This window comes from Tympanuchus pallidicinctus, unplaced genomic scaffold (assembly GCF_026119805.1).
Source record: "Tympanuchus pallidicinctus isolate F22 unplaced genomic scaffold, pur_lepc_1.0 scaffold3, whole genome shotgun sequence".
Classification (NCBI taxonomy): domain Eukaryota; kingdom Metazoa; phylum Chordata; class Aves; order Galliformes; family Phasianidae; genus Tympanuchus; species Tympanuchus pallidicinctus.
Window position 1 is genome coordinate 61,131,975 of NW_026294747.1, and position 19,585 is coordinate 61,151,559.

General features: G+C 42.8%; 1 protein-coding gene across 1 annotated transcript in view; it reads right to left on the reverse strand.

Annotated features, from left to right (window-relative positions):
* The window catches only part of OBSCN (obscurin, cytoskeletal calmodulin and titin-interacting RhoGEF), a 170,512-nt gene that overhangs the window by 93,536 nt on the left and 57,391 nt on the right, over nt 1-19,585 (reverse strand). Inside the window, exons 28-44 of the mRNA XM_052695150.1 lie at nt 19,220-19,489; nt 18,269-18,535; nt 17,375-17,641; nt 15,724-15,990; nt 15,003-15,272; nt 14,091-14,357; nt 13,208-13,474; nt 12,092-12,364; nt 10,337-10,603; nt 7,766-8,032; nt 6,775-7,041; nt 5,910-6,173; nt 4,891-5,157; nt 4,273-4,536; nt 3,128-3,394; nt 1,801-2,067; nt 487-750 (exon numbers count right to left, since the gene is read on the reverse strand). Of these exons, the coding sequence (XP_052551110.1) occupies nt 487-750; nt 1,801-2,067; nt 3,128-3,394; nt 4,273-4,536; nt 4,891-5,157; nt 5,910-6,173; nt 6,775-7,041; nt 7,766-8,032; nt 10,337-10,603; nt 12,092-12,364; nt 13,208-13,474; nt 14,091-14,357; nt 15,003-15,272; nt 15,724-15,990; nt 17,375-17,641; nt 18,269-18,535; nt 19,220-19,489 (4,542 nt within the window). The remainder of the gene's footprint in view (nt 1-486; nt 751-1,800; nt 2,068-3,127; nt 3,395-4,272; nt 4,537-4,890; nt 5,158-5,909; nt 6,174-6,774; nt 7,042-7,765; nt 8,033-10,336; nt 10,604-12,091; nt 12,365-13,207; nt 13,475-14,090; nt 14,358-15,002; nt 15,273-15,723; nt 15,991-17,374; nt 17,642-18,268; nt 18,536-19,219; nt 19,490-19,585) is intronic.

Below are 19,585 nucleotides of genomic sequence, written 5' to 3' on the forward strand. Positions count from 1 at the left end.
TAAGATGCAAGCAGCAGAAAGTTGATGGCAGGCTTTAAAAGAACTTGCACAGCTCTCTCTTGAGATTAGATGAACAATTAGCTGGAGCCCCATTACTTAAAATTCCACGCTGCAATGCATAATTCTCACCTGTCTTTCTCAACTGTTAACCTAACAGAGCACTTTCCAATTATATCTAAGAAAAAGAGGTGAAAAGTCAGTGGTAAATGATACCCCTAGAAATTCATTAACGAAAAATGATATTTACTACTTCATCAAGATCTTCAGTATCTGTTTCCAAACTGCATTAATGTGAAAGAACAGGAACAGAAAAGGCTGTAAGATGCTACGTATCATTCCCAAGCGAAGGACTTCCAGTAAAAGAATGTGGTAGACACATTTACCATAAAAATCTAAAGTAATAGATGGAATCGATGCCAATTTGTGATCCTGCATGAAAGCACAGACGGCAGTGCAGAAATTCCCTACCAAATGTACGTATTTTACCGTGCACTGTCAGAGATGCTGTAGTTGTCTTGTCTCCACACACACACGTGTAATCTCCAGCATCTTGTTCCTCCAGGCTTTGGATTGTCAGCTCAGCAATGGTATCCTTCAACCTCAATTTGTACTTATCACTGGGCTTGAGCAACTCCTGTCCTTTCCTCCACTCCACCGGAGTGGATTTAGTCAGTTCACACTGCAGAACTGCTGTCCCACTTTCTGTGGCTTCCACGTTGACGAGTTCTTTTTTGAAAAGCACAGGCAAAGCTAAGGGATGTAACATAAACAGAGTACATCAAACCATGAACGGGACCTTGAAATGTGTAAATGTGGCACTGAGGGACGTTTTAGTGGGCATGATGGGGATGGGTGGGGGTTCGACACTGGATATCCTAGAGATCTTTTTTAACTTCAGTGATACTATGGGTATAGAAGGTCCTGTGCACCATTAGGCCACGGTTTTCTGCAAGTTGCCTTGTGTGGTGTCACCAATTGCACAAGGAAGTACCAGCCCAGAGGAAGGAAAGGACACAAATACTTTTAACTGGAAGAAATAAAAGGAAATAAAAGCATGCAGAGAAATCAGAGAGATGTTTGTCTCCAGTTTTGCTCTTGCTCTTAAAATCATCTCACCCTTCAGATGCACCTCAAATCAAATGTTCCTTTAATCTACTGGAACTGTTGTGAACTGTTGGAAGGGCATCCAAAGTTTTTCACTAATTGCCACAGCAGAGGCAGGAACAAATTTTGGCTCACTTCTCCCAAATCAGGACCTTCAGAGTAATGGTTTGTTGCTGGGTTGTTGGTTTTGGGTTTTTTTGAAGTAGTTTCATTGGTACAATACATCACAGTGCTGCAAAAGAGTCATTCGCTCCCATATTGAAAAAACCTCTTGCTAGCTGAGCTCAGCATTCTTAATGAACTTTCCTTTAAGTTTAGCAATGGCATCCAGAGAACATCAGAGAGATACAGAGGACAAATCTTCTGAGAACAAGCTTGTAGCTAGAGGCCTACACGTTTTGGAGCCTACCAACTGCTCTTTGCATCCTGAAAGCATTCAGAAGGCTCTAGGGAATGAAACCATCACAAGCCCATGCTGCCATTAGGTGATCTGTTTCACCCTGACACTGGGAGACAGGATGAAATACCAGCAAACCAGGTGGGACGAGCTGGTCTTTGAGGACCCTTCCAACACAAGACATTCTAAACCACGAAAAGGCTGCAGAATCACAACATCAAAACCAGTGAGGAGACCTCCCAGAGAAAAAGTGTATCTCTGAGATGCAGCTATAATAAAGGAGAACAGGTGTTTTTTACCATGCACTGTCAAGACAGCTGAGGTCTTCTGATCTCCACACACACAAGTGTATTCTCCGGTATCCTCTACCTCCAGGTCTCGGATCAGCAGCTCTGCAGAGGTTCCTTCTTGTCTCATTCTATACTTATCACTGGATTTGAGCATCTTATTTCCTTTTTTCCACTCCACTGGGACTCCAACCTTGCTCAGCTCACAGCGCAGTGTGGCGGCTCCGCCATCGGTGGCCTCTCTGTTCTTCAAACCCTCCTTGAAAAAGGCAGGTAAAGCTGAGGGACAGCAACACGAGCAGTGAGGTGTGAGCTCCAAGGAGTTCAAATTAAACAGCGATATTTAATTTCCCTTTTCCTTCTTATCTTGAATGGATTTGTCAACACAAAGAACATAAATTGTCAATATTCTCCGTGAATAAGTATGAGGAGCAAAATGCCATCACCAGGAAAGGATCCAATGACTGCTATAACCCAGAGGTGTTTCACTCAGAAAAACAAATCCATACTGACAGAAGTAGAAGGCCTTTTTTTTTTTTTCCCTGTGAAATTTCCTCTAAAACCAATTAAATTGAAATGTCTGGCCAGAAAAAAAAAGGGTTTCTCACACAAATTTTTAAACCATGATGGAAGTAGGACGTTTGTTAAGTTTGAACATTAAGCAAATGGAAAGGAAGTCTACATTAAAAAAAGAATGAAACACTGAGTTTCATTCTAGAAGTCGATTTGAAGTGAAACTGCTCATTTCAATACATGATGGGGAAAACAAGCAACAAGCATTTTCACTTCCACTGGCATGTTCTTCCAAACATGTCAGTCACAAGAAAAATTACTGGGGATAATAATCACTTAGCCAGTTTGCATTTGCTTTGCACGGAAGAGTAACAGAACACAGTGATCACTGGTCTGTATGTATTAAACTACTCCAGTATCCCAGGAAAATAGAGTGGGAATAAGATCTCAGGGAATAACCTAACCAGTCTGAGTTTGACGAAACCTTGAAAACACCAAGTCGTGGTCCTTTTTTTGGAACTCAACGTTATTGAGCACAATTCTGAGTTCTGATTTGGAAGAGGGAAAACCAAGATATCAATCCTCAGCAAATGGGTAGCAGCAATCCTGGTTGCCTGTCTTCTCCCCAAGCTCATACCCTGACACCCCTCCCGTGCCATGCACAGCCAAGTTGGTGCCAACAGAAACACATCACTGACACCACGGAGCTGAGGATGAAGGCCTGGCAGAGGAAGGATGTGGCAGGGTAACGAGGTGTCTGTTGTCCATGTGGACAGAGAAAACACAGCAGTTAATTGTAGCATTTGTCTTGATTCTTTTGCTTTACCATGCACTGTTAAAACAGCCATAGTCTGCTGGTCTCCGCACACACAGGAGTAGTTTCCAGCATCTGTCATGTCTAGGTTTTGGATTAAAAGCTCTGCAATGATGCCTTCCCGTTTCATCTTATACTTGTCGCTTGACTTGAGGGTCTTGAGTCCCTTTTTCCACTCCACATTAGCAGCAGCCTTGTTCAGCTCACAGCGCAGAGAGACACTTTTACCTTCTGTGGCTTCTTCATTGCTCAATTCTTTGGTGAAAAGAGTGGGTAGGACTGCAGAGCAAACGGAATACGGACATGGCATCAAAGCTGAGAAAGGCTGACCCACAGTCTACTTGCTCTGTTCCTTCATCTCCCTGAACCTGCATGCCACAAGGCTTTCCCCACACTCCAGGATTATGCTCATAAACTTCAGTTTACCTTTTTTGCCTTGTTTGCATGCTTTAAAAGTTTAAAGCAAGCTTTTTTTCTATCTACTAACTTAGCTAACAAGTCATCTACACTTTATTTTACAGATCATAAAATTAAAGGCCATATTTTCAGTAGGACACCCAGAGCAGCTTGTTTGCCTTGAACAAAACAATACTTCTACAGAAGTATCTGAGCTGTGGCACTGTCTGTAATTTAATAAATGGATCCCCTAAGCCAAACCCTTGCAAAAGTGCTGTTGGCTTTCTGCAGATACAGCAAACGTTTGGTGAGAATTAAAACAAAAATGCTAAACAAAAAAGGGAGCTGGGAACAGTAGGAGCATGAAAAAAAGAGTATTTCTTCATTAAGATACTGCTTAGCATCATACTTTAATGAAAACTCTTTCTACTTAGGAGCAACAGATGTAGCAGCCTAGGAAACTAAGAATAGATATTAATCCCACTTCTAGGACAATCCCTATGAGAAAAAAATCTAAACAGCAGCTGCACTGGATCAGGAATTGTGTTGAAGTACTCTGCACTTCAGAGGTCCTTCAAAAGAGGGGAACAGGTGAGAGGAGAGAGAGAGAGAGGGAGGGAGTGGTGGAGCATAGAGGGAGGAGAAAAGCAGGAAAGAAAAATCTATCAGCAAGAGTGGGAATGGGAAAGTGTGGAGAGGTCAGATGCAGTGGGAGAAAATGAGAAGGAGTTCAGAAACGTGTGCTGAGAATTTCTTTTTACCATTTACTGTCAGAGTGGCCGTAGTCTGTTGATTTCCACACACACAGCTGTAATCACCAGCATCTGCCAAATCCAAATCCTGGATCACCAGCTCTGCAAAGGGGCCTTCCTGCTCTATTTTGTATTTCTCACTTGGTTTGAGGACTTTATTCCCCTTTCTCCACTCAACAGGAGCCGATTTGCTCAGCTTGCAGTGCAAAGTGACTGCCTGGCCCTCTGTAGCTTCCTTGTCCACCATTTCTTCTTGGAAGAGGATAGGCAAGGCTGAAGGATGCAATACCAATAGAGATGGAATCAGAAATGTCATGAAATTACCTGGACCTTTCGATGAATTACTGGACTGCAGTGTATACATTTAACCCAAGGTACTACTGCTAACTTATATGAGGGGGGAAGACCTTCTGGAGCAGAGAGAAACAAATTAGAGCAATACAGAACACTGCTGAGCTGTCTCAAAGGAAAACAAAAACAAGGGAATACTCTCTAGCAGGATGACTGGCTCCACAGAGTTGACAACATGAAACCTCTACAAACTCGTACTGACCAAGCATCAGACAATCAGAGAATGTTGCCAAACACACTAAGCTTGGGGTTTAACAGGACAGGTAGAATGTTTACCATTCACTCTCAAAGCAGCTGTGGTCTTCTGGTCTCCGCACACACAGGTGTAACTCCCAGCATCGGCCAAGTCCAGGTCTTGGATGACCAGCTCAGCAAAGCGCCCTTCCCGTCTCATTTTGTATTTGCCATTTGGCATCAGTGCCTTCCCATCCTTCCTCCACTCAACCGTGCTGACTGCCTTGCTCAGCTCGCACTGCAGTGTGGCCGTTCCACTCTCTGTACCTTCCTCGTTCTTTAGCTCTTTCTTGAAGTGGGCTGGCAGGGCTGAGAGATGCAGAATGAACAAGGGGTTGCAACCCAATGCCTCTCTGGTCAGAGTCTGCATCGTGATTTATAAAGGACTCCCCAGACCTTATCCCAACACCCTCATCCTTAACCATATCCATCTTTTTTTTGTGGTTCATAACAACATTCTCTAGCAAATAGCTCTGCTGCAATCAGAGATTTGATCAAGAACATGCACACAAACAACAATGTCATCCAGACAGGAGGTAAAGAATCCTCCTGAACAGCATAATCCCAAGGTATCTTTTTCCATACTAATTCAGGAAGGCATACATGTACATTAGTGTCATTCACTTGAGAAAGGTCTCTGAGAAGACATTACAGAAACACACATGCAACACTGAGAGTGATGAAATCTGGTTGTAGATGAAGACTGGGGAAAGGAGTGACACAGCAATGTGAAAGAATGGAAGAATGAAAAGAGCGGAGGCAGGACATAAAGGCTGGGGTTGACACAGGACATAAAGGCAGGTGTTGAGAGGGAATACTTAGGAAGAAGAAAGGGATAGACAGAAATTTTACAGAATTGCATGAATTATTTCTGACATTTTATCATTCACTGATAAGGCTGCCGTGTTTTTTGGCTTCCCATTACGCATGTACATGTGGAAGGATGAGAAGAGTAGACAGAGGACATAAAGGTAGAAGCTGAGAGGGAATATATAGAAAGGAAGAGAGAAGAGATGGACAGAAATATTCCAGAATGTCATGAGTTATTTCTGGCTTTTTACCATTCACTGATAAGGTTGCTGTGGTTTTTTGGCTTCCCACTACACATGTGTAGTCTCCAGCATCCTTGGTCTCCAGGTCATGGATCAGTAGCTCAGCCACCGTGCCCTCTTGTCTCATCCTGTACTTGTTACTTGGCCTGAGAACAGTGTGCCCCTTCCTCCACTCTACGGGGGCCTCTCTGCTCAGCTGGCAGTGCAGGGTGGCTGTCCCACCTTCCAGAGCCTCCAGACTCTTAAGCTCTTCTTCAATGAGCACGGAGATGGCTGAGGAATGAAGCATTCTCATTTTACTTTAGGGACATCGTTAACAACTGGTTACATCTTTATGAGACTCAAAAGACTAAACCAAATTCTCTTGGCATAGATAATGGGCTCTGACTTACCTTCACTTCCAGGATTCTACTTGCACTCCATGAGTTTATAGGGAATTAAAAGCAAAACGACTATTTATCAATAATTAGAACATCAAAGTAATCATCCTTTGCTGCCCAAATGCTGTTGGTCACAGGCATGTGAAAAAATTGTTCAGTGAGTAAAGAAAAGAAAAGCATATTATTTAATACAACACGTTTATCACCTTCTTACCTCCCAGCTTAGAACTCAGGTAAATGTCTATGTCCTGAGCAGAAAGCACAACAGTTATTTCAGAGGTGAGGAAAAATATATTTACATCAGGTCAGGGTTAATTGATTGATACGTTTTAGTATGAAGTTGTTGTCCTAGAACACAGGCAACCTAATGGACACAGCCACAGCTGCCTTTCCTTTGGACTGCTCCCTTTTTTTCTGAGCACCCAGTGTAAAAATGCAGCAGGACCATGGCAAGAACAACAACAAGTGCTCACAAGCAGGTGTCTCATTCCTACCATGGACTTTGACTTGGGCTGTAGTCTGCTGGTCTCCAGTGTCACAGGTGTATCTTCCCGCATCTTCTGGCTCTGCATTATGAATCACCAGCTCTGCCATTGTCCCCTTCTGCTTCATTTCATATTTGGCACTTGCCTGGAGAGTGGCTTCTCCCTTTTTCCACACCACAGTGGCATCTGCTTTTGTGAGTTCACAGTGCAGAGAGACAGATTTCCCCTCTTCCGTTTCTGTGTTCTCCAGGGTTTGTTTAAAAAGGACTGGCACAGCTAGGATACAGAAATAGGGATCAGCTCCCACTGTACAACATGGTAGTTCATAGACATAAATCATAATATCAGAGAATGGTTTGGGTTGGAAGGAACCTTTAAGATCACCCTTTAAGATCAAATCCCTGCTATAGGCAGGGACACCTCCCTATAGACCAGGCTGCTCACAGTCCCATCCAGCCTGACCCTGAAAGCTTCCTGAGATGAGGCAACCTGTTCCATGTCTCACCACTCTCACAAAGGATTTCTTCCTAACGTCTATCCTCTTCCAGTTTAAAGCCATTTCTCCTTGTTGATAGCATCTGAGATCCTTTAAAGAGGATGTCTGGGGAATGTGGGGGAATCTAAACATCAACCAGTTTGCCACCTGCAGTTTGCCAGGTACTGGACTTGACTGCACGGTGCTCCTTCCTGCTCTCCCATGTTAAATTTTCATGTTCTGCCTGTGCTCCCATGCTCTTGTTCTCCAACTCCAGTCTTACAGCCGTGTACAACAGCAAATCAATCAGCACACAGAGCACAGGAAACAAATCTTCTGCGCTAATTTTCTGCTCAGCAGGAAGAGATATTTAAAATCCCAGGTGAAAGACATGAAATTACATGAAAAATACATACAGCTGCTTCCAAGTATGCCACATTGCCATTACTTTTTAATCAAGAGACTGTAGATGACTGCTCTACAGAGCAGTGCAAGGAGTGCTGCAGTGCACCCAACACTGCTTACCTTGTACTTTCACCTTAGCAGTGGTCTTCAGTTCCCCAGCAGTACAGGTGTAGTCCCCAGCATCTATGGATGTCACATCCCGAATGATGAGCTCTGCCACAGTACCACGCTGTTTAAATTCATATTTCTCACTGGCATACAGAACAGTGCCTTCTTTCATCCATTTCACTGGGGTATCGGGTTTGCTGAGCTCACAAGTCAGTTTGATTTCTTTTCCTTCTTTAGCTTCTTGGTTTTGAAGCTCTTGCTTGAAGAGAACTGGCATTTCTGAAAAGGAACATTGCACACATTCAAGCTTGCAGATCACTGTTACCGTTTTGTTTCATTATTTTTAATGGTTATTGTTCAGATAGAAAACCTCTGGAATGAAAATACACTCTGCAACAGCAAAAAGTATCTGAGACCATATTTATTTTTTTTTCCTTTTAATCACTATTTGCAGTGTTAAAATGCAATTGCTTTTATTATTAACAACAGCAGCAGATGCTTCCAATACTATTAATGGCACCAACTGTGTGCAACTGGTCTCAGTATACTTGGAGCAGTGGCAAAAATCAAACCTTCAAGATCTCTATCAGTTTCCTAACGCTTGGTTCTTGGAATTTTCCACTCCCATCCCCTCAGAAGTAAGCACCAGAATGGTTTAATGTAATGCCAGGGCACAGACGTAGAGCAATGCCCTGCTCCAGCTTTCCTTGGCCTTCTGAGGAGGCAGCCAAATCCACAGAGCAATGCACAGAGCATACAAAGCAACCAAAGCCAGTTCCACAGGTACAACTTAGACGTGTCTTGGTGACATCTCTGGGAGACACTGAACCAGACTGCAGATCTGTGGCCAGAGCCTGCAACTGGTACAATAAATATCACCTGGTACATGACACAGAGGACACAAAGAAATGACCGAGCGCCTTTGCTCGTGACCAACAGTGTTAATTTTTTGCCATAAGAAACCACAACAGATTTTTATCAGACACAAATGCAGACTCAAAAACAGCACCAAAGAAACGCAGAACACAAAAAGGCCCCTATGGAGGCTCCTGTGGGGGCTCTATCACAGCCTGGGATTCAAGACTTCAAGGTGAGCTGCAGTAGAAATAGCATTTACTGGGGAAAAGGGAAGGAAAAAAATGTCTAAGTGTTTTCCTTTCAGATAATTAAAAATATATATATAATATACAACAATCCCCCAACAACAAAACCAATCCCTTCCTCAGATTATACTGCCTGGGGCCCCATCCAGCCTGGCCTTCAGCACCTTGTCTTTGTGTGTAGTGGGTATTGGAAAAGCATTGTAGTGCTATGGAAAGTTACAGCAACTGGGACATCCTCCTTACATCAAGTTCTTCTCTTTCCTTACACTGCAGACCTCAGCCTTGATGTGGTTTCTTTGTGCTCAGCAAATGCTGTGAGCAGCTTCCCTCCCTCTTCATGCTCAGAGGTTCAGCTTAATTCTTTCAGTGAGCCAAAGACTTCTTGTTCTTGCTGGCTTCTTTTAGGGGAAGGTTTATAGCACGAGCAGCAGTGACTCTGGTTTTGGCCCAGCTCAGTCCCAGTGCTTACCTCACATACTTCCCTACTGCTCTCTGTGAAGTACACTAAAATCTCTTATATCTAAGAAGAGAATATTTATTTCAGCTCAAACACCACCTTCTAGTGATTGACTTCTCCCTGACCACATTCTTTGGAACAAGTGCTTTTGCATGCACTACTCTCAATAAATTCAGCTGCCTCAAGCAATTCCTTAGGCAAATGTGGGTGTATGAGCTCCCTCCTTGGACAGAGATAGCACTGGAAAGAGCTTCAGAAGGTGATCCTTTCTCTGCATTATCTTTTAGGCTGGCTGAATCTGAAGCACGAGTCTCATGGGGAGCAGCTGAACTGGGGTGGTTCAGTCTGGAGAAGAGGAGGATCAGGGGAAACCTTATTACTGTCTACAGTTCCCTGAAAGGAGGCCCTAGTGAGGTGGGAGTTGGCCTCTTTTCCCATGTAACAGCAATAGGACAAGTGGAATGGCCTCAAGTTGTGCCAGGACAGGTTCAGGTTGGGTATTAGGAAAAACTCCTCCTAAAGAGAGGTCAGGTGCTGGAATGGGCCGCCCCGGGAGGCAGTGAAATCATTGTCCCTAGAGGTGTTCAAGAACAGTGGAGATGTGACACTGAGGGACCTGGTCAGGGGGAAATATCAGTGGGAGGTGGACGGTTGGACTAGATGATCTTAGAGGTCTTTTCCAACCTTAATGATTCTATGATCTTCTACAGAGATTGCCACCATTCTCTCATGACCCATTCTCTCCTGACAGCTCTAGGGAGCTGATACTTTCACAGAGATAAAGCTGGATAAAATGAAGGATTTTCCTGTTTCATTTTTCTGTTTCGTTTTCCCGTTCCACATTCTGCCACCTCTCTGGATGCTATCCTGGGTGATTTAACTGGAACCTTTCCTGCACTGAGCTGCAAAGACACGAGGCTCCTTTTTGGTGTAGTTTCACGTTTTCATCAGTTCTAGGCATTGCTCTGAGCTTGGTGATGGATGACAAAGTAGAACCCAAACCATTACTCCAAATGTTCTTACCCTTGACAGTAATAACCGCACTACTTTTAGCTGCTCCAGCCTCACACTCATATCTGCCACTGTCTCTTTCTTCTGCCCCATATATGACCAGCTTGGCTTCAAATCCCGACCGACTGATGTTGTATTTAGAAGAATTCCTAAGGCTCTTCCCGTCTTTGCACCACTTTACAGGGCTGTCTGATTTGGAGGTTTCACAGTGAAGAATCACATCCTTTCCCTCAGTGACTTCAGTGTCAACCAGCTCCTTTGTGAAGATGCAGGGCTTTTCTAGAATCACATAAAAACGGTCTGAGATTTTCACAAGAGGTGCAGATGTTCAAATCACAGGTAACCTGTGAGGCTTATGTCCAAGATTACTTGCATTAAAACCACAGGTTAGCAAGGAATAATTTGGGCTACAAAGCCCTCAGGAGGGCATTAATCATGCCATAAAATCTGGTTTAGTAAATGCTTAATGATATCTGGGAGAAACTGGGAAAAAACTGCTGTAAAACATAAGATCTCTCACATCTCATTGAACTTCAACAAGATGGAGGCACAACTTTCCTAAACACTTCTCCACGTGTCCTTTTTAGCCTGGGCCTTCCAATGGAATGCAGAAGGCTAATTCTTGATGAAGCAAGGTGCAATTCAGATTTCTCAGCCAGTCATATAAAGGAGGGCTCACCTCATCATATGATTCTATGATTCATCATTACAAGGCCATCTAAGAAGTGGGCAGATATCCTAGACTGGTCGTGTAGGGTATCTCTATCATTAATGGAAGACAACAGACAGCTCCAAGGATGGGGCATTCATTTCCAAAACATGCTTTTAGGATAGAGGACTTGAAATGCTCTCTGGAAGTATATTATAGCTCCTAGAATCAGCCTAAGCTAGCTACTAAAAGCTAAACTGACCAACACAGGTCTTACACCTCCTAACTTCTGGCTTTTTAATACACAAAAACCCAATAAGTTGGAAAATCAAAAGCTGTTCTCCTCCGCAATACAGTATCATGTATTGGTTTTACCAAAACAAGTCAACCCTTTGCAAATAGATCTTTCATTTCACTTTAAAAATATCTATTTGCACTTTTGTAGAAAGGTAAAAATTGCCAACTGGGGCAAATTTTTTGAATTTTGAAAAAAATTTCCTTGCAAGAAACAGGATGATTCTGAAAAGAATGAGAATACGATCTGACACAGAGACTGTATGGGGTACATCTCTGGGTAGTAAGAAATATTTATATTTCCACTAAGAAAACAACACTTCTCTAAACTTACACCCTTAGGGTGTCTGGCATTTGTCTTATTCCTTCCCTACAAAAGTAGGCTAGCACTGTAGTTTTTGCCTAGTTTAACTTCTCAGGAGAAAATTTTGTCAACCATGAATAGCAGAGGACATGTGCAGTGTTGCCCTTCAAACAATGAAAATTAAATTTCAGACATTTGTTGCTCTTTTTTCTTTTTTTTTGATGAGCTAATCAATTTCTTTTCACTTACCATTGCAGTGGTGCCCTATGAGCTTAGCAATATCCAAAGCATCATTGTTATAATATCACATTCCCATCTAAGGCCCAATAAACATACTGACAGATCTCCAATATTGCAAGAAACTGATTTCCCAGTCCAGGTTTTGTTATATAGGTAACAATACACTTAGATACACCAATGATGGGGCCAAATTTATAGTGTTTTTTTCACCTATCCACATTATCCCATAGTTATTTCTAAGCATTCTCTTCTCTCCTGCAGTTTTTAATGCTTGAATTACCTTTAACAACCAAACTGGCAGATGTTTTCTTATCACCAGCTTCAAATGTAATGAGCCCCGAGTCCTTCAGAGAGAGTTTTTTCAAGGTTAGCAGGTGATATCCGCCAGGCTGAGACTGGATGTCATTAAGTTCATTGGTATGGAGTGGGGTTTTATCCAAAAACCATTGCACTTTGCTATAGTCTACAGGAGAGATTCTGCATTTGAACATGGCAGATTCTCCTTCTAACACAGTGACATCTTCCAGGTCTTCTGTTATTAGCACTTTCTGGCCTGAAATGAACACAGATACATCAATTACTGGAATCTTCCATTCCCGACATGAAAACCATTGTGGAAACATCCAAGATTTTCCACGTATTTCAAGACAGACACACACCCACGATACAGAAGACTGAAACACAATTCCCCTGCTACTGAACACAAAAAAACTATTCACAAAAAGATAATATGCACAAGACACACACCAAAATAGGATGAAGACACCTTCAGGGTACCAGAGCACGTACAGCAGGACAAGTAGCTGGCACAAGGCAAATCCAATATTATGATCTTTTTCCTAATGGAACTAACTGGAATGCAGCATCAGGGAATTTTTGTACTTGTATCTCGATGTACTTTATGATGGAGAACTATTTTGGTCTCTGAAAGATTGGAGATAGAAACTTCACACTGATTTCAGGGTCACCAGCCTCAACTTACGTCAGCATTTTTGTTTTTAAATGATACATAAAGTTCTCAAAGTATAAATGCTCCAAATCTACCAATTGCTCTACACGTCAGGCTCCGTGTTGCTAAATCTTCATCCGTGCCCTGTGCAATGTATGTGTAATGAGTCTGGGCCAAAAATGTGCTACCCACGTGCTGAGAAATAGATCTGCATGTGCATGGATGGCAGTACATCAACATGTGCACACACAAGCACCCAACAGCACTGCTCTAGTTGGTACAGTTCCCTCCTTTCCCGTGCAGTTTGCTCTGTGCACAGCCTGTGAACTCCTACTCAGGCCAGAAAGCTGCAGCCCCAAAGATCTGCCATAAATGTACCAATTCTACCAAGATAATGTCTTGGTAATGGAGAAACAGGATGCACAGTCACATGGCTCTCAGGCATACCTTGTACAACCAGCTTGGCTCTGGACTGGGCATCCCCAATGTCACAGGTGTAGGTGTCACTGTCACTTTTCTCCAGGTTTTTTATGGTCAGCTGCAGGTCTCGTCCTTTCTGTGTCATCTCGTATTTCCTGCCAGGCCTGAGCTCAGCTATGCCTTTCCTCCATATCACAGAGGATGCAGCTTTCTCACTCTGGCATATAAAAACTGCAGTTCCACTTTCTTCAATTTTCAGATCTGAAAGTTCCTTGATAAAGTAGTTAGGCTTTTCTGGAAGGAAAAAAAAACAAGAGGGATGAAGGTGTAGGACAAAGAGATTTGTTACCCCAACAAGTCCCAAGCATACAGAGGGATCTTGAATCTCCTTTGCCCTCACTTAGAAAAGCACATCACATAGAGATGGAAAGAGTCAAAGAAGATCATTGAGTCTGCCCACCAACACGGGGTGCACATTTCCAGAAGATTTTGGGAAAGTTTAATAACATAATACATGTGCTGGTGGGATCTCATCTGGCAACAGTGTAAAGTTTTGATTACCCATATTCAATAAAGACTAATTCAGATTGCCATCTTTGCTTGGCTCATTAAGTAACACCCAAGATCATAGAATCATAGAATGGCCTGGGTTGAGAAGGACCTCAAAGTTTCAACCTCCCGCTACGTGTAGGGTCACCAACCACTAGACCAGGCTGCCCAGAGCCACATGACTGTGGGGATCATTCAGTTTCCAGATTATTTTAAATAAAAGACCCTAATCCATAATATTTTCAGAAAACTGATAATTGATCCCTCTTAAAAAAAGCAGAAGAGAAGAACATCTCCCACAGGTTGCAGATATTTACCTCGACTTCTCTTCATGCCATCCCTGGCGTGCTTTTCTACTCACCTTGCACAGTGACCCTGGCTTTTGTTTTACAGTCCTCTGTCTCACAGGTGTACTCCCCACTGTCCTTGATGGTGGAGTCATGGATGACCAGGATGGCCTTCGTTCCCTCCTGCTGCAAGTCGTACTTCTGGCTTTTTCGGATTGCTTTGCCATCCTTGTACCACCTGATGTTCACATCGGGTTTCGACAGCTCGCAGCTCAGGCTGATGTCCTGCCCTGCTGCTGCTGTCTTATCCTCCAGATGTTTCGTAACCTCAATGGGTTTTTCTGAAAGAAAAAAAATGCATTTTGAGTAATGTAGACTTAGGCAGGATGTCTCTCTGTAAATACATGCATCTATACTCTGGAGATAAGTTGGAGAGGCGTTGCAATGGAGGCCATTCTACAGCCAGCAGTAATCTGCTACATATGGGCAACGGAACTCAAGGCACCATTTGTTGTGTCTTAAATCTACCCAACTGCTGATGATGAGCCATAACTGAAATGTGCCTCTTTCTTCACTCCACTGATCACACCGGGAGCCCCAGATGATGCTCTCAAATGCACGTCCTAGATAGGAATTTTGTGTACAGCTATATGATGTGGAGGCCATCCCTTCAGCTTATACGTAGAGGATACTTGCTCCTACAGTTCCCTGAACAGATCGTCCCTGATTTATTGTTAATGGAACAAGCTCTGCAGTGAGATGCCCATTTCCACACTACCCCAGTGTCTTGGGCAGTCCTCGCATTTGTGTAAAAATGTTCCATCCTTTCACTTACTTTTAAGAGAAATTCTCAGTGCTTCAAGGTTCACGTAGAAAGCTGCTATTTGCTGTAACCATATTATGAGTTATATACCATATATAACATGACAATCTTATCAGAACACAGGTGAAGGAATCAGACCCTAGAATCTGTCTGATCTCGTTACCTTTCACAGCCAGAGAGGCTTTGGAGGTTAGACCACGGGCAGTGAAAACGACTTCCCCAGCATCAGCAAGAATCACACTTTTGATACTGAGAGTATACTTCCGACCCACATTAGAAGCTTTAAATCTCCCACCACTTTTCACTCTGCTCCCATTCAGTGTCCAGTTGAAGTCATCAATGCTTTCATGGGACAAAATGCATTCAAAAGTACAGTCTTCTCCCTCCTGGATTTCAGTGTTCTTCAGCCGTTTGGTAATGCCAATGTTCAGCTCTGGAAGATAAGAGATAGGTTAATATGAGGTTTATGTGAAGGAAAGGCATTTATGATTGACACGAGTAGTAGTACTGGTGTTTTAACCCAGGATTTGCAGGACATGGCTGCATTCCTTACTGATGTACTTGACTTGCAAAGAATTTCTCAGACATTTTCCACTCAGAATTACCAAAAAACTATAGAAAAAGAGACATGTGAATCTCCTGGCTTTGCTCTGGAAGGACTATGTGGACAGCTCACTCGATGGAACAGAGTGAAGATGATTTTCATGGAAGAATGAGATATATTTACATCAAAAGCAATGGGAACTGTCCAGACATCACTGTGGTAAATTGCAGTAACATTGTTTTATTGTAGAAACCACTAAGTCTCAAGGAGGAATAGCTGTAAGACATAGCAACCAACCTGAATGTGTTTTCAGCATCCCTTTACTGTCCACAGGACTTACCCTGAACGCCGACCTTTGACTTGGCAACATCAGTGCCAATATCACAGGTGTATAAACCTGCATCTGCCTTCTCGAGGTCGTGGATAAGGAGACATAGGGTCTTCCCAGACTGCACGAGTTCATATTTGTTGCCAGAAGTGAGCACAACACCGTCCTTTTTCCACACCGGTTTGACCTTCTCTTTGGAGACTTCACATTCCAGTTTAATCACACCTCGCTCCTCACCAAAAACATCATCCAAGGACTTCATGAAGACAGCAGGCTTCTCTGGAATTAAACAGGCAACACAGGACAACGCGATATTTGAGACATTTCCAGTTGCTTTCAGATTTTTAAAGGGGGATAAATAAACCCTTACCAATACTGACAACACCAGTGTAGAGCCTAAAGCAGTTTCATGTCTGACAACTGAATGAGTTTATGGAATTCTGACCTAATCACTAGGAGAATACAGGAAACAGGAGAGGCAGCCCGCATTGCCGTGGGTGGGACTGATATCATGTGAAGTAATTGGGATGCAGCTCTTCTAAAGCTGGAGAGCTGGCACTGCCCTCTCATGAAGCAGAGCTCATGCAGCAGGCAGCATCATTAAGAGGATATGCTGCTGAACACTTTTGATTTTCCTGTTTTACTGACTCCTTTTATCTATCTTCTATTTCGCACATAAGATGTTTATACAGAGAAAGAAAAAATCCACCAAATATAAAAGAAAAGAGAAGAGGAAATCTTTCAAACTCTGAGTGGACAGAGTAAAAGAGCTTAATTGCTGGAGAGAGCAGATAAGAATCACAGAATATTTAGAGTTGGAAGGGACCTTCAAAGGCTATCCAGTCCAACTCCCCTGCAATAAACAGGGACATCCACTGCTAGATCAGTTGCTTAGTCATACCAGGATGCAAAACACACACAGAATGATCTCCTCGATTTCCTACAACAATGTGGAAGATCTCAGACTGACTTTCAGACAGAATTTCTCAGAGTGTTTCCCACAGATGCATCCACTCTAGATCAACACAGATACATGATGAAGATAACTCAGGATAATAAATCCCTATGAGTTACCTGAGCATCCACGTACAGATGTGTTTCCAAAGAAATTTTTACCCTGTGCTTCAAGGAGTTCCAAGGAACTGATCAGATTCAGCATGCAACTTACTATGGCCAAGGTGACATATGACAACTCATCAAATCTCTGCAATTAAGTTGTGTGACCAAATTTTAAAACATATTAAGAACAGCAGCAAACTGCATTCTTCGTGCTGAATCTGTACCACTCTAGAACAGATATACTGAAAGCTGTGTCCTACTGTTGGAGGTAAACTCAAGCTCTGCTCCTTGCAGTCAGAAATCCTTAGAGATAGCAGTATGCTATCTCTGCATACTACCGAAGCAGTAAAAGAAATTGCTCTTGAAACTCTTATGTTAAGTAAAATGATGATAAAGAGCCATGGAATATTTTGGCAGGACACCAAAACCATCCTCCTCTGTTGATATTCATCTGCTACAACGGAACCTTTCACTGGAAGAAAGCCCCTGACTACTTGTCACCCCAGAGAGGTGAGGTTTAGAAGCAGGACTGCTGCACAATGTAGCAAACTACAGCTCCTCAGCATCTCTTATTCACATCCAGGAGGGATGTGGTCAGACCCACCTATCACCTTCAGACGCGCGCTCTCTGACACCTTCTCTGACTTCATTGTCACCATGCCAGCATCCTCAGGCTTGACCTGCTTCATCGTCAGCGTGTAGCAATTGCCCACGTTCTTGATGTCATTGTAATTGTTGGTGTAAAGGAGGGTGCCATTCAGGAACCATTCCACGTCCTCGTCATCATGGGACAGCTCACAGGAGAAGACAGCAGAGCTCTCTTCTTCAACTTCCACATCCTGCAGGTGTTTGGTTACTTCTACATTGCGGGCTGCAGGGAAACAAGGTGCACCTACGTTACCATAAAACCAGTATTGTCATGCTGGGATGTGGTAGAGTTGTTGCACTGGATGATCTTGTGGTCTTTAACCTTAATTTAACCTTAATTACTCTATGAATCAATGACTATTATGATTAACAAATGTACAGCAGGTAAGAGCTGACACAGTGGTCAGTGGAAACGAAAACCGCAGGCGTGCACCAAAAATCAGAGGCCTGTCACAGTTCAATCCACATACAAAAAAACCCCAACGTAGACCCACACACAAAAAACCCCCAGCATTTTTACCTAGAATTATTGAAGAATTTCAAAGGATTCAGTTCCTTGGACAAAATGGAAAACTATATGTCTCGAGAAATGAACTTATCTTTCTTTTCCACATAATTCCATCACCTTGCCCAGAAATTGCTCCCGTGTGTGCATAACCCACCTGAACGTAAATGTTGGATTTCAGTATGCTGTAACTTCTGCACACTGCATAATATAAACAGCTCAGTGAAGACTGTGCATTTATAAAGTTAGCAGGAGAAAACTGTAGAAGTCAACCTCAAGAAGAGAAATCTTACATGAAATGTTAAGCCATAAGGACATGCAAGAGGCCACCCTCCCTGCTCATACCTTCAACTGTCAGCGTGGCCTCAGTCTCTGCAATTCCTGCCTTGCACTTGTACACACCAGCATCATCAGGCTTCAGCTTCAGGATCTTGAGCTCTGCTGAATGCTTATCCCTCTTGATCTTGTACTTGTCAGAGGGCTCGATGGGTGTGTGGCCCTTGAACCATTTCACAACCTTTGGAGAAGGCTTGAAGTCGCAGGACAGGATGACAGAATGACGTTCCAAAGCTGTTTTATCCTCCAACTTCCTGGTGATCTGTATATGGTAATCTGCAAAGCAGGGTTGGAAGAGAAGAAAGGATGAGCGCAATTGGAAGAAGAGCAAAGTTTCTTGTATGCATTCCATTCAATTAATTTCATGTGTGCTCATGTTCACAATGGTTCTGTGAAGATAAAACAAATGATTATCTGCAGGGAATGCTATTGATTATATTTCTATAAAATAATACTGTATATTATCTACCAAATGCACAGTCCAGTTCTTATTCTGTGCTTATTGAATTGCTCTCAGTTAAGGATTTTATTCAAGTAAGAGTGAGTTGAAGACATAACAAGGACTTCAGGATGTGAATGGAGACTTTTACTCTGGGGACAACAGAAGATAAAAAGTCTGGAAGCTTTGTTCCAGATCAAATCAATGACAAACTGCATGAAATACACGTGCTACCAAACTTAAACTTGTCTAGTTCAGAAATACAGCAAATTTCACCTGATTTGACTTCTTCAGAAAAGCAAAGGAAAAAATCTTAGCTCTATAGATCTGAATACATCACTCTTACTGAAACAGATCCCTTACTGAGACACAGCTGTCCCATTTAGTGTCCAACAATTTTAACTGGGAACGGAGCAGACACTCCAGGTGTACACACCATACTTCAAAGCCCCCAGAGAAGGAAGACTGTACATTAATTAATTCTTCATCCTCACGATGTAATCCAAGCTAGGACACTTTACCTCTGACAAGCAGATTGGCTGTGGATTTTGATTTGCCAATTGAGAACTGAATGGTGCCTGTCATGTCAGTGGTGGTTTTCAGTATGGTCAGTCGGTGGATGGTGCCTTCTTGCTGCATGATTATGTTTCTGCCAGGCTGTAAGGCTTCTCCACGCAGAAACCACTTGGGAGGTTTCACAGAAGGAATGGAAATCTCGCATTCAAATTTGGCTTCCTCAGGCTCGGTCACATCCTCATCACACAGCTCCTTTACTATATTAATGGATTGCTCTTTAAGAAGGATGGAACGAGAGAAAGCAGAGGTTTAGAAGGAATGAAAAAAGTCCTTACATTATCACCCTGTTCTCTCATGCCAGCATTACTGGA